Source organism: Pseudophryne corroboree, chromosome 4 (genome assembly GCF_028390025.1).
Source record: "Pseudophryne corroboree isolate aPseCor3 chromosome 4, aPseCor3.hap2, whole genome shotgun sequence".
NCBI classification, from domain to species: Eukaryota; Metazoa; Chordata; class Amphibia; order Anura; family Myobatrachidae; genus Pseudophryne; species Pseudophryne corroboree.
The window spans coordinates 81710140-81725018 of record NC_086447.1 but is presented as its reverse complement, the minus strand read 5'-3'; the positions used below and the strand labels follow the sequence as shown (position 1 = coordinate 81725018).

The 14879-nt window shown below is 46.1% G+C and overlaps 1 protein-coding gene across 2 annotated transcripts in view; it reads right to left on the bottom strand.

Moving 5' to 3' along the window:
- Window positions 1-14879, bottom strand: part of LOC134908939 (cytochrome P450 2K1-like) — a 271207-nt gene that overhangs the window by 79272 nt on the left and 177056 nt on the right. For both annotated transcript variants that reach the window (XM_063915201.1, XM_063915202.1), the window contains exons 4-5: window positions 12234-12383; window positions 6339-6499 (exon numbers count right to left, since the gene is read on the bottom strand). In XM_063915201.1, coding sequence (XP_063771271.1) covers window positions 6339-6499; window positions 12234-12383 — 311 coding nt within the window. The remainder of the gene's footprint in view (window positions 1-6338; window positions 6500-12233; window positions 12384-14879) is intronic.

The following is a 14879-nucleotide window of genomic DNA, read 5'->3' as shown; positions in this document are numbered from 1 at the left end:
ATTTGCCCTTCTCACCAAGGGTACCTCAGGTTCGTGGTACAGAACTGTCACTATCAGTTTCAGACGCTGCCGGTTGGATTATCCACGGCACCCCGGGTCTTTACCAAGGTAATGGCCGAAATGATGATTCTTCTTCAAAGAAAATGGACGATCTCCTGATAAGGGCAAGGTCCAGAGAACAGTTGGAGGTCGAAGTAGCACTATCTCAAGTAGTTCTACGACAGCACGGGTGGATTCTAAATATCCCAAAACCGCAGCTGTTTCCGACGACACATCTGCTGTTCCTAGGGAGGATTCTGGACACAGTCCAGAAAAGGGTGTTTCTCCCGGAGAAGAAAGCCAGGGAGTTGTCCGAGCTAGTCAGGAACCTCCTAAAACCAGGAAAAGTGTCAGTGCATCATTGCACAAGGGTCCTGGGAAAAATGGTGGCTTCTTACGAAGCGATTCCATTCGGCAGATTTCACGCAAGAACTTTTCAGTGGGATCTGCTGGAAAAATGGTCCGGATCGCATCTTCAGATGCATCAGCGGATAACCCTGTCTCCAAGGACAAGGGTGTTTCTTCTGCGGTGGCTGCAGAGTGCTCATCTACTAAAGGGCCGCAGATTCGGCATTCAGGACTGGGTCCTGGTGACCACGGATGCCAGCCTGAGAGGCTGGGGAGCAGTCACACAGGGAAAAAATTTCCAGGTAGTGTGATCAAGTCTGGAGACTTCTCTCCACATAAATATACTGGAGCTAAGGGCAATTTACAATGCTCTAAGCTTAGCAAGACCTCTGCTTCAAGGTCAGCCGGTATTGATCCAGTGGGACAACATCACGGCAGTCGCCCACGTAAACAGACAGGGCGGCACAGGAAGCAGGAGGGCAATGGCAGAAACTGCAAGGATTCTTCGCGGAGCGGAAAATCATGTGATAGCACTGTCAGCAGTGTTCATTCCGGGAGTGGACAACTGGGAAGCAGACTTCCTCAGCAGGCACGACCTCCACCCGGGAGAGTGGGGACTTCATCGGGAAGTCTTCCACATGATTGTGAACCGTTGGGAAAGACCAAAGGTGGACATGATGGCGACCCGCCTGAACAAAAAATTGGACAGGTATTGCGCCAGGTCAAGAGACCCTCAGGCAATAGCTGTGGACGTTCTGGTAACACCGTGGGTGTACCAGTCGGTGTATGTGTTCCCTCCTCTGCTTCTCATACCCAAGGTACTGAGAATTATAAGACGTAGAGGAGTAAGAACTATATTCGTGGCTCCGGATTGGCCAAGAAGGACTTGGTACCCGGAACTTCAAGAAATGCTCACAGAGGACTCATGGCCTCTGCCGCTAAGAAGGGACTTGCTTCAGCAAGTACCATGTCTGTTCCAAGACTTACCGCGGCTGCGTTTGACGGCATGGCGGTGGAACGCCGGATCCTAAGGGAAAAAGGCATTCCGGAAGAGGTCATTCCTACCCTGGTCAAAGCCAGGAAGGAGGTGACCGCACAACATTATCACCACATGTGGTGAAAATATGTTGCGTGGTGTGAGGCCAGGAAGGCCCCACGAAGAAATTTCAACTCGGTCGATTCCTGCATTTCCTGCAAACAGGAGTGTCTATGGACCTCAAATTGGGGTCCATTAAGGTTCAAATTTCGGCCCTGTCAATTTTCTTCCAGAAAGAATTGGCTTCACTTCCTGAAGTCCAGAAGTTTGTCAAGGGAGTACTGCATATACAAACCCCTTTTGTGCCTCCAGTGGCACTGTGGGATCTCAACGTAGTTCTGGGATTCCTCAAATCACATTTTAAAACGCTCAAATCTGTGGATTTGAAATATCTCACATGAAAAGTGACCATGCTGTTGGCCCTGGCCTCGGCCAGGCGAGGGTCAGAATTGGCGGCTTTGTCTCACAAAAGCCCATATCTGATTGTCCATTCGGACAGGGCAGAGCTGCGGACTCGTCCCCAGTTTCTCCCTAATGTGGTGTCAGCGTTTCACCTGAACCAGCTTATTGTGGTACCTGCGGCTACTAGGGACTTGGAGGACTCCAAGTTGCTAGATGTTGTCAGGGCCCTGAAAATATAGTTTCCAGGACGGCTGGAGTCAGGAAAACTGACTTGCTGTTATCCTGTATGCACCCAACAAACTGGGTGCTCTTGCTTCTAAGCAGACGATTGCTAGTTGGATGTGTAGTACAATTCAGCTTGCACATTCTGTGGCAGGCCTGCCACAGCCAAAATATGTAAATGCCCATTTCACAAGGAAGGTGGGCTCATCTTGGGCGGCTGCCCGAGGGGTCTCGGCTTTACAACTTTGCCGAGCTGCTACTTGGTCAGGGGCAAACACGTTTGCAAAATTCTACAAATTTGATACCCTGGCTGAGGAGGACCTGGAGTTCTCTCATTCGGTGCTGCAGAGTCATCCGCACTCTCCCGCCCGTTTGGGAGCTTTGGTATAATCCCCATGGTCCTGACGGAGTCCCAGCATCCACTAGGACGTCAGAGAAAATAAGAATTTACTTACCGATAATTCTATTTCTCGTAGTCCGTAGTGGATGCTGGGCGCCCATCCCAAGTGCGGATTGTCTGCAATACTTGTACATAGTTATTGTTACAAAAATCGGGTTATTATTGTTGTGAGCCATCTTTTCAGAGGCTCCGCTGTTATCATGCTGTTAACTGGGTTCAGATCACAGGTTGTACAGTGTGATTGGTGTGGCTGGTATGAGTCTTACCCGGGATTCAAAATCCTTCCTTATTGTGTACGCTCGTCCGGGCACAGTATCCTAACTGAGGCTTGGAGGAGGGTCATAGGGGGAGGAGCCAGTGCACACCACCTGATCCTAAAGCTTTTACTTTTGTGCCCTGTCTCCTGCGGAGCCGCTATTCCCCATGGTCCTGACGGAGTCCCAGCATCCACTACGGACTACGAGAAATAGAATTATCGGTAAGTAAATTCTTATTATCCTTTAGCATCTATTTATTACACAGACCTGCAAAATTGGGGTCATTGAAAATTGTCTGCAATTTGATGACTGATTCTTATGGCTTTGGCTTGCTGATTTCAGACAGGCGTGTCCGGACAGTTTTAGGGGCGGCTGCGTGACATCACACACGGCGATGCAGGGGGGAAACATGGTGCCGGAACGCCTGCATGCGCAGCCTATGCAGGGGGAACACCAGTAGCCCGATGGTTGCGATGCCTGCGTTACATTATTAAATGTGATCTCAGCGCTGGGCGGCCTTGCTCTGTTCTGGGCAGCTCCAGCATGAGATTTTTCAATAGCAGATTTTGAGATTTAGGTGGTCATTCCGAGTTGATCGCTCGCTAGCAGTTTTTAGCAGCCGTGCAAACGCTAAGTCGCCGCCCACTGGGAGTGTATTTTAGCTTAGCAGAAGTGAGAACGAAAGGATCTCAGAGCGGCTACAAAATAATTTTGTGCAGTTTTAGAGTAGCTTCAGACCTACTCAGCGCTTGCGATCACTTCAGACTGTTCAGTTCCTGTTTTGACGTCACAAACCCACCCAGCGTTCGCCCAGCCATGCCTGCGTTTTTCCTGGCACGCTTGCGTTTTTTCGAACACTCCCTGAAAACGGTCAGTTGACACCCAGAAACGCCTTCTTCATGTCAATCACTCTGTGGCCACTAGTGTGACTGAAAAGCTTCGCTAGACCCTGTGTGAAACGACATAGTTCGTTGTAATAGTACGTCATGCGTGCGCATTGCGCCGCATGCGCAGAAGTGCCTTTTTTTGCCTCATCGCTGCACAGCGAACGGATGCAGCTAGCGATCAACTCGGAATGACTACCTTAGCAAAATATGCTACTGAAGCTGAATAAGGGCCTTTATACTGTTTCACAAATCAGAACATGCCTTGTCGTGCTATTAACTAGGACTTTATAACATTTATGGGCCTAATTCAGACCTGACCACTGGGCTACTAATTTTGTTGTTGTGCGATCAGATAGTCGCCACCCAAGGGGAGTGTAAACTCGCCATGTGAGTGTGCGATCCCATGTGTACGCCAAGCTGCAAAAAATCCCCTCAGTCAGCGGACAGCTGTAAGTCCGTTCGCACCTCACTTACCAGTGAATGATTTTTCCACTGTGAGCCTAAATCAGACCTGATCGCAGCAGCAAATTTGCTAGCAGTTGGGCAAAACCATGGGGGTAATTCCAAGTTGATCGCAGCTGGAAATTTTTTAGTAGTTGGGCAAAACCATGTGCACTACAGGGGAGGCAGATATAAAATGTGCAGAGAGAGTTAGATTTGGGTGGGTTATTTTGTTTCTGCGCAGGGTAAATACTGGCTGCTTTATTTTTACACTGCAATTTAGATTGCAGATTAAACACACCACACCCAAATCTAACTCTCTCTGCACATGTTACATCTGCCCCACCTGCAGTGCACATGGTTTTGCCCAACTGCTAACAAATTTGATGCTGCGATCAACTCAGAATTAGGCCCAGTGTGCACTGCAGGGGGGAGGCAGATGTAACGTGTGCAGAGAGAGTTAGATTTGGTAGGGGTGTGTTCAATCTGAAATTGTGCCCTATGTCTGTATTAGGGCTCTCATTCCGAGTTGTTCGCTCGCAAGCTGCTTTTAGCAGCTTTGCACACGCTAAGTCACCGCCTACTGGGAGTGAATCTTAGCTTCTCAAAATTGCGACCGACGGATTCGCAATATTGCGATTACACACCTCTTAGCAGTTTCTGAGTAGCTCCAGACTTACTCGGCATCTGCGATCAGTTCAGTGCTTGTCGTTCCTGGTTTGACGTCACAAACACACCCAGCGTTCGCCCAGACACTCCCCCGTTTCTCCAGCCACTCCCGCGTTTTTCCCCGAAACGGTAGCGTTTTTCCTCACACACCCATAAAACGGCCAGTTTCCGCCCAGTAACACCCATTTCCTGTCAATCACATTACGATCACCAGAACGATGAAAAAGCCGTGAGTAAAATTCCTAACTGCATAGCAAATTTACTTGGCGCAGTCGCAGTGCGAACATTGCGCATGCGCAATAAGCGGAAAATCGCTGCGATGTGAAGAAAAATACAGAGCGAACAACTCGGAATGAGGGCCTATGCTTTTTCATTGACTATGATATTTTGTATACACGTGCCGTTCAATTTGCAATTGTTTTACAAATAAATGTGTTTTAATATTGCATTGTTCGCACCCCATTTATGATCCACACATATTAGAGAAGCACTCACTGGCCCTCATTCCGAGTTGTTCGCTCGCTAACTACTTTTAGCAGAAATGCAAACACAAAGCTGCCGCCCTCTGGGAGTGTATCTTAGCATAGCAGAATAGCTAACGAAAGCAATTTCCTTGCAGTTTCTGAGTAGCTCCAGACCTGCTCCTAGATTGCGATCACCTCAGTCCGTTTAGCTCCTGGTTTGATGTCACAAACACGCCCAGCGTCCGAACAGCCACTCCTCTGTTTCTCCAGACACTCCTGCGTTTTTACCTGGCACGCCTGCGTTTATTAGCACACTCCCTGAAAACGGCCAGTTTCCGCCCAGAAACTCCCACTTTCTGTCAATCAGCAGAGCGATTGAAAAGCTTTGTTCGCCTGTGAGTAAAATAGCATAGTTTTGTGTAAATTTGCTTAGCGCGTGCGCCCTGAGATGCATACGCATGCGCAGAACTGCCAGATTTTAGCCTATTAGCAATTCTGCTAAAATTAGCAGCGAGCGAACAACACGGAATGAGGGCCACTGTTTGTACCGAGACTCTTTTCACTTTACTTGCAACATTTTTTTATAAAGCTGGGAAACTAAAGTTGGGAGTCCAATCAGACGGCATTTGGGCGCTTTGCACACAAACAGCAGATGTGCAGGTGACACAAGAAAGAAACCATTGAAAAAATATTAATAATTACAAACTTTGTCGCCATGTGGCGGTGTCACAATACAAATCCCTTGAAGAGTGCTACAATTGCTCTGTGTGTCCTCCATTGTGGTCAAAAACATCTCCATTTGAAGACAGCATTATCTATGGCAGAACAAGTCAGGTGGAATAACCAGCACATGACATCTAATGCGGTCTCTCAGATCTTACAGGGTATGACATCTTTTCCTGACGCACTTTGTTCTTCAAAAGAACTCGCAATCAAAAGTTGCATCGTGCAGTGAAGTTCGTTGATCAGAGTAGCCAAAATGTCGGAAAGTAGCGGCTAATGACCTGTTCTTTGATATAGTGATGTCTTACCAAGTCTAGTGCTCTTCAAGTGCATTGTTTCACCAAATGTTCACCTTCCCCATACATAGATCTCACTCCAGAGTGCTCTAGGTTCTTTAATTTTAACAGCCCTGTAAATTAAATAAAAAAACTGCAATAAAGATGAACTTACGAAGACACTTGGGCTGCCCAGCATTCTGACACTATCCATCACTAATGTCATAAGCCTCTGAAGTTTTGGATCGTCATACTCAAAGCGTTGACCGATCAAGATGGATACAATTATATTGGCTGCAGCAGTGTTCAGTATCATGGTGTTATCAAATGGTTTTCCTAGAATTATTGCAAAAAAATAGTTAATTGCAAGAACTGTACTTTAGGAAGTATTAGTACACGTGATCTATTATCAGCCCTTACAGGATGGGTGCAGCTGACACTACAGTTGCAATTAGAATGAGTATATATCGGGAAACTGGGTGAAAGTGGCTGCAGAATGGACCTGATTCAGGAATGTACATAAATGCATTTGCAGCTGCGAATGTGGACGCAGCGACTGTAAAAATATGCAAATGTCGCAGCCAGCTGAATTTGTATTGAGGCGCCCACCGGCAGCTTTGCAAAATCCCAGTGTCTGTGTACAGTTGATTATCAAAGTTCTGTGTAGTCCTAGGGTTGTGCAACATGGCCGCAGGAGGTAAGACGCCAGAGACTCTGCAGCTGTATACGGGATCACAGTCACAGCCTGAAAGATGCGGAGGGCAATGTAACTGACTGCAGAGGCTTGGAGTATAATGTACTGCAGCAGAATTCAATATAATGGACGTAATTCCGAGTTTATCGCTCGCTAGCAGTTTTTAGCAACCGTGCAAACGCATTGCCGCCGCCCACTGGGGAGTGTATGTTTCGCTTTGCAGAAGTGCGAACGCCTGTGCAGCAGAGCGCCTGCAAAATCTTTTTGTGCAAAACAAGACCAGCCCTGTAGTTACTCTTCGTGTGCGTTGATTCTAACGACGGTGGGACGGCTTTTGACGTCACACACCCGCCCAGCCATGCCTGCATTTTCCCCGACACGCCTGCATTTTTCTAAGCACTCCCTAAAAACAGTCGGTTGACACCCAGAAACCCCCACTTCATGTCAATCTTCTTGCGTTGTGCGGTGCGACTGAAAGCTTCGCTAGAACCTGTGCAAAACCAAAAAGGAATTTGTACCCATACGTCGTGCGTGCTCATTGCGGTGCATACGCATGCGCACAAATGCCGATTTTTAGCCTGATTGCTGCGCTGCGAACAATGGCAGCTAGCGATCAACTCGGAATGACCCCCAATGTACAGACCAGTCTTAGCAGATAAAGTGTGAGATGTGTTGGGGAAAATAAATGTAAAAATAATAATAATTGCATGCTCTCCCGCTAACGTCCGGTAGGCTCCTGGTGCTCCCAGCTGCCCAGCAGAGCATTCAAGTCTCTCGCAGCTGCCCGCAATCCACCTGGCGATGCCCACTTCACAATGAATTGCGTGATCATAACCCAGCCGCCCGCTTTGCAATGCCAGTAATCTCTCCATTGCATAGTGGGAACGGGGCCATGATAATGTGATCACGCTGTCACACCCAGCCCACTGCCCACCTATGCTGTGTCACCCCCCAGAGAGAGTAGACAGAAAGTCAGAAATGATGGTATAAAAGATTACATTTTTTAAAAACATTTAAAAATGTAGTAAATCAAACTGGTGGGTTGGAACATTCTGAGGTGCCAGGAACCCCCCAAATCCCCCCATTGCTGAGGGGAAGGCAAATAAACCTTAATTTATTAAAGCAAAGTTTTCCCTCCCCTTTACATTGCTGCATTATGTGAAAAGTAAAAGAACAAAAAAACGTTTTTAGAAGTGCAATAATTGTTGGGTAAGGTGGAAGGTAAAACAAAAACCCCTCTACTCCTCTCCTCTGGAATCCTGTCCTGCGATACACTTCACTCTCGCTTCGGTATTCTGCCTACTCCCCTGGGTCCCGGTCGTTTGTTTCCTTACTCTTTTGCCTGGGACTGAGTCTGAGAGGTAGAGAATTCCAGCGATAGGGAGCAGCACGTGAAAAATCTTGGAGGTAGAAATGGGAGGAGGTAATCAGTAGGTAGGAGAGTCGGCGTGCATTAGCAGAGCGAAGATCAAGGGTGGGAGTGTAGAGGGTGATAAGGTCAGAGATGTAAATGGGAGAGGAGTCGGTGAGTGCTTTGTGAGTGTGAGAAGCTTGAATTGGATTCTGAAAGGGAAAAGGAGCCAGTGAAGGGCTTGTGGGAGAGAGGAGGTGGATGTTGTGCGTTTGGTGAGGAAGATGATCCTCACAGCAGCACTGAGAATAGATTGGATTGGAGAGAGGCATTTGTCAGGGATTCCAGATAGGAAAAGATTACAGTAGTCCACGTCCCTGCAGTGAGTGGATAAGGGTCTTAGTAACATAGTAACATAGTAATACCCCTTTTACACTCGCAGAAAAATCCCGGGATATTGCACGTGAACGCGCATCATCCCGGGATTTCTCTCAGTGTAAATGGGTACAGGGACATTTTCCTGGGACGAGCATCCCGGGATTTCATCCCAGGTCTAAAGCAGGGTTGAACCCGGGACCGTCCCGGGAAGCTGCCAGTGTAAACGGGTATACCGGGTCAAGGCGACCTGGAACCCGTTCTCTTCATAGGAGGAGGCGGTGCTTGGAGAAGATTATCTCCAAGCACCGCCTCTGGGAGACTCAGCGGTGACGTCACTGACCCGGCAATATGCCGGGTCAGCCCGCTAATGTGAAAGGGTCATTCCCGGGAATGTGTCCCGGCAAATATACTGGGACACATTCCCGGGAATGAACTTTCCTGCGAGTGTAAAAGGGGTATAACATAGTTAATGAGGTTGAAAAGAGGCAAAATGCCCATCGGGTTCAACCTGTATTCTGTGTTAAGCTGTGCACATTATAATGCACCAGCTGAATTAATGGTTTAGTACCAATTGACAAATATATTTCGTACCACTTCCAGATACTTAATGTCAATATATTAAATGCTATAGCCTTGGATACTTTTCTCAGCTAGAAAACTGTCCAATCCATTTTTAAATGCATTTACAGAGTCCGCCATTATTACCTTCTCTGGCAGGGAGTTCCAAATCTTTATTGCCCTTATCGTGAAGAACAATTCCTACGTTGTGTATGGAATTTTCTCTCCTCTAGCCTCAGCGAGTGCCCACGTGTCCTATACAGAGTTCTTTTAATAAACAGATCCCCTGCTAACTCCTTGCAATTACCCTTTACATATTTGAAGATATTAATAATGTCTCCTTTTAGACGCCTCTTTTCTAGTGTATACATAATATTTAACCTAATAAGCCTTTCCTCGTACTCCAGTGTCTCTAACCCTTTAATCAATTTAGTAGCTCGTCTTTGAACTCTTTCTAGTTCCCCGATATCTTTTTTTATAGGTGTGTAGGATGCAAGTTTGTTTTTAATCCCAAAATGCATAACTTTGCATTTTTCAATATTGAACCTCATTCCCCATTTAGATGCCCAGCTTAAGTTTAAATAAGTCATTATGTGGAGACTCCACAATGATTTCTGAATTAATTACCTTACACAGTTTAGTATCATTTGCAAAGATTGACACTGTGCTTCCCAGGCCTATTTCTAGATCATTAATAAATACATTGAACAGGAGTGGGCCAAGTACGGACCCTTGTGGTATTCCGCTGACTACTGGTGCCCAGCTGGAGAACATTCAATTGACTACTACTTGTTGTACCCTGTTATCCAGCCAATTACTTATCCAGGTACAAATAGCATTTCCTAGGCCTAGCTCCCTTAATTTGATTATCAGTCTCCTGTGAGGCACTGTATCGAAGGCTTTTGCAAAATCTAAATAAAACACATCCAATGCTTTTCCCTGGTCAAGATTATTGCTCAGTTCCTCGTAGAAGCTAATTAAGTTAGTTTGACACGACGTGTCCCTCACAAACCCATGCTGACTCTTGCTAATAAACTTAGTATTTCACAGATGATCCTCTATGCTACCCCCCTCAAAATTTATTCCAATATTTTACCCACTATAGAGGTTAAACTAACTGGTCTATAGTTCCCAGGATGATTTTTAGATACCTTTTTAAATAATGCCACTACCTCAGCTATACGGCAATCCCTCGGTATCATACCTGATCTAATTGAACTATAGAAAATCAAGTATAAGGGCCTTGCAAGCTGTGCCTTAAGCTCTATAATAACCCTCGGGTGAACACAATCTGGGCTGGTGATTTATTAATCTTTATATTGCTTAGTCTCTCCAGGACTTCCTCACTTAAGCATCTAGCCAAGGATCATTACCTTCACTGTCATTATGCACTACTGTCACCGTCTGATCCTCCCTGGTGAATACTGATGAAAAAAAGTTGTTCAGTATATCCGCTTTTATTTTGTCATTGTTTATCAAAGCTCCCAGTATTGGGCCTACATTCTCCTTTTTTTTAAACCTTTTACTGTTTATGTATTTATAAAACTTTTAGGATTGGCTTTACTCTCTATAATGATTTGCTTTTCTTTTACAATTTTAGCTGCTCTTATTACTGTTTTGCATCTTTTATTGCATTCTTTGTAATCCTGGGTAGCATCCTGGGTGAGAAAGGGTCTAATCCTCAAAATGTTTTTGAGATGGAAATGTCAGATTTGTGAGAGGTGCTGAATGTGTGGTTTGAAGGAGAGGCAATAGTCAAGGATTACTCCAAGACAGCGCACTTGTGGGCTAGAGGAGATAGTAGTGCCATCAATAGATAATGAAATTGTGGAAGATGAGGGTGTGTGGGAAGGTGGGAAGATGATCAGCTCAGTCTTAGGCATGCTGAGTTTAAGAAAGCACTGGGACATCCAAGAAGACAGTTGGAGATACGAGTGACGAGAGCAGGGGAGAGGACAGGGGAAGAAAGGTAGATTTGAGTATCATCAGCATAGATTATATTGTAAGTCAAAAGAGCTAATGAGCTCACCTAAAGAGGAATTATAGAGAGGAAAAAAGGAGAGGACCAAGAACAGAACCTTGGGGGACACCTACTGTTAGTGGACATGGGGGGAGGTGGTATCATGAGAGGATACAGAGAAGGAGTGGTCAGAGATGTAGGAGGACAGCCAGGAGAGGGCAGTATCATGCAGACCAAGAGAGTGAAGAATTTGCAGAAGGACAGGATGGTCCAGTGTCAAAAGCAGCAGAGAGGTCAAGAAGAATAAGCAGAGAGTAGTGGTCCTTAGATTTGGCTGCATGGAAGTCATTGCAAACTTTTGTGAGGGCAGTTTCAGTGGAGTGGAGAGAACGGAAACCAGACTGGAATGAGTCAAGCAGTGAGTACTCAAGGAATTTGGAGGCAAATGGGAGTAGAGAGATGGGTCGGTAGTTGGAGAGGGTGTTTGGATCAAGGATAGGTATTTTTTAGAATAGGGGAGATGAGTACATGCTTGAAGGCAGAGTGGACAGTGCCAGATGAGAGGGATTAGATTAAGGAGGTGGGCAAGATGGGAACAGACGGAAGGCGAGTAGTAGCAGAGGAGGCGGGAGGAGATAGGGTCATGTGGTGAGGTGGAGGGGGGGGGGATGGATGAGGGCCATGACTTCCTCACCAGATTCAGTACATGGGAGAAAGATGTTAGAGTTGGTAAGAGGGATGGGGAGGGGAGATAGGGATAAGGAGGTGGCTGGTTGCTGATGCTCTGGTGGGATGTGATGTCCTGATGTATGGAGTCATTTTTGGATGGGAAGTAAGTTGTAAAGTCAAGGGCAGACAGAGAGTAGGGGAGATGAGGTTGGGGTGGACAAAGGAGGGAGTTAAAAGTGACAAAGAGGCTCCGGCACACAGAAGACTGGAAGGAGATGCGGTTCTCGAAGTATGACTGTTTAGCGAGGGTAAGAGCATCACTGTTTGCGTAATCCTGCTCTGTCGTTTTCTGCTTTAGATCCACTGCTGTGTGTTTATACATTGTCTTTGTTGTTGTATAGTGTACTGACCTTTAATGATTATACTTAGAAAAAAAAGTACACATGGGAAAACTACTGACCTTTAAAGGACCGAATAATTTTTACTAAACAATCAGATTCGTAATTGATCTTCTCTTCTATGATATTCTTTCCCACACCAAAGTCTCGTAGTGTAGAGATGGTAAATCGTTTCATCGCTTTCCAGCTATGCCCATTAGAAAATGCAACACCTAAGGTAAAATGAAGGCTATAATATCGTTTTATCAGGAAAATTTAGGCTATAAATATTAGATACTCAAAATATTCAACTTTAATTGGATAATCATGCCTAATATCAAAGTTAAAGCCTTTGCTGCTAAGAACGAGTGGAACTCATCCTCCAGTCAATTTCAAGAGTTAAGGATGAGTCTCACTCGTACTTCAGTGATGGGGCTATAAGAAAATCCACAGATTTCTTGCAATCATGAAATCTCTAATTTATAAGTACCAGGAAAAGTGGGGACTAGCATTATAGAAGCATGGAATATATACAGTACAGTATGTTGTCAATTAAACAATAATCAAATCAATTTAAACTGATTTTGATGGGGTGGAGCAGAGCCGGATTAAGGGAAGGGGGGGGGGGGTCACAGGGGGTACATTACCCTGGGCCCCCCTGCTGCTAGGGGCCCCACAGTTCAGTGTGCAGCTGCAGTGCAAAGTGCACCGCAAGCTGCATAAATTCCAAAGAGAGAAGAGGGAGCGGGCAGGGGGTTGAAATCCGAGCCGGGGGGCGGGGCTACACGGCACTGCTTTCAGTTTCACTGCAGGCAGCATGTGAGAGGAGAGGGAGAGAAGGCAGTAGGAGCAGATACAGACATGTGCCCATGGCCCACCCAGTCAATATGTGATAGTGAGTTAATACTAAGGAGGAGAGGAGCACACTACAGTATTTGTATAATATGTGTATAAGTGTGTGATTGTTTGGGGTAAGGTGTATATGGGCCCTCATTCCGAGTTGTTCGCTCGCAAGCTGCTTTTAGCAGATTTACTCACGCTAAGCCGCCGCCTACTGTGAGTGAATCTTAGCTTCTTAAAATTGCGAACGAAAGATTCTCAAAATTGCGATTACACACCTCTTAGCAGTTTCAGAGTAGCTTCAGACTTACTCTGCATCTGCGATCAGTTCAGTGCTTGTCGTTCCTGGTTTGACGTCACAAACACACCCAGCGTTCGCCCAGACACTCCTCCGTTTCTCCAGCCACTCCTGCGTTTTTCCCGGAAACGGTAGCGTTTTTTCTCGCACACCCATAAAACGACCAGTTTCCGCCCAGTAACACCCACTTCCTGTCAATCACATTATGATCACCAGAATGATGAAAAAGCTGTGAGTAAAATTCCTAACTGCATAGCAAATTTACTTGGCGCAGTCGCAGTGCGGACATTGCGCATGCGCATTAGCGACTAATCGCTTCGTTGCGAAAAAAAAATAACGAGCGAACAACTCGGAATGACCCCCTATGTTTGTGAATGTGTCTGTGTGACTGTGTAAATGTATGTGTATAAGTGTGTAACTCAGTGTGTAACAGTTTATATGCATGTGTATACATGTGAGGCTGTATGTATGCTTTTGTGTGTTTATATATATATATATATGCTGTGTGTATATATTTATATATATATATAGGTAGCATGCCTTTCCCACCTGTGGCTCAGGTATATCTGGAAGGGACAGAGGCGGCACTCCAAGGACTTTGTAAATACTTTATGTGCAAAACATAGCAAATCCAAAAAAACTGTGCAAACAATCAAAACATGGAAGTCTTACAACGTTTCAAGGCAAAGCCTTTTCTTCAGGTAAGTTAACCCATGTAGAGCGTGTAGTGAGGAACAGCAAGAACCAAAACCTATATATATATAGCTAGTGCGTGTGTGTGTGTGTGTGTGTGTGTGTGTGTATATGCGTATGAATGCATGCATTTCCTGCCAACCATCACGTTTTGGTGGGACCGTCCTGTTTTTCGGGTACTGTCCCACCTGTGGGATGGAGAAAAGGTGCCACCTGCTGTGTGCATGATGCTGGGGACATGTGAAGTGAAATTTTTGCGTGACGTGTCCATGCTCCCTGTTTATGTACACGTAGAAGGCTTGCGCACTATGGTTCTTATTGAGATGTGTATGAGTAGCGGTTCATGCAACAAAGTACCGATATTCAGTACTTTGTGCATGGACCAGACCCGTACTGCATGTGCGCCGTACCTGTCTGTGGCGCCAGACATAAGGCGGCATCAGACTGTCAGTGATTGACAGTCTGATGCTGTTTGGGGGGCAGCGACGGCCTCCATTTCTCCAAACAGAGGAGTGTCTCCGGGTACACAGTAGGCCAGGTTCTCTGTCAGAGGATGGATATTTTTTACTGGCCTCTTGGTAGGTATTGTGGCAGGCGGCTTGCGCAACCCCTTGGGTCACGCAGCCAGCCAATGCTTGTCGGGATTTAGGGGGTTTGGGATGCAGCCGTCGGTATTGTGACCAACATCACCCCATCCTTGGACATAGTTGTATCAGTACTGCAGCTGGAGGCATGATGCCTACTGCTGCATTAGCACATCTGAATGAGGGCCCCCTAGTATTAAATGCCCAGCTCTGGGGTGGAGTGCCACATAATGTACAGTATGTAAATACAAGGAAGGGGGTGACATTTTTTAAAGCAAGTCTCAGCCCTCCCCTTCCCACTCTGCACCATTGTA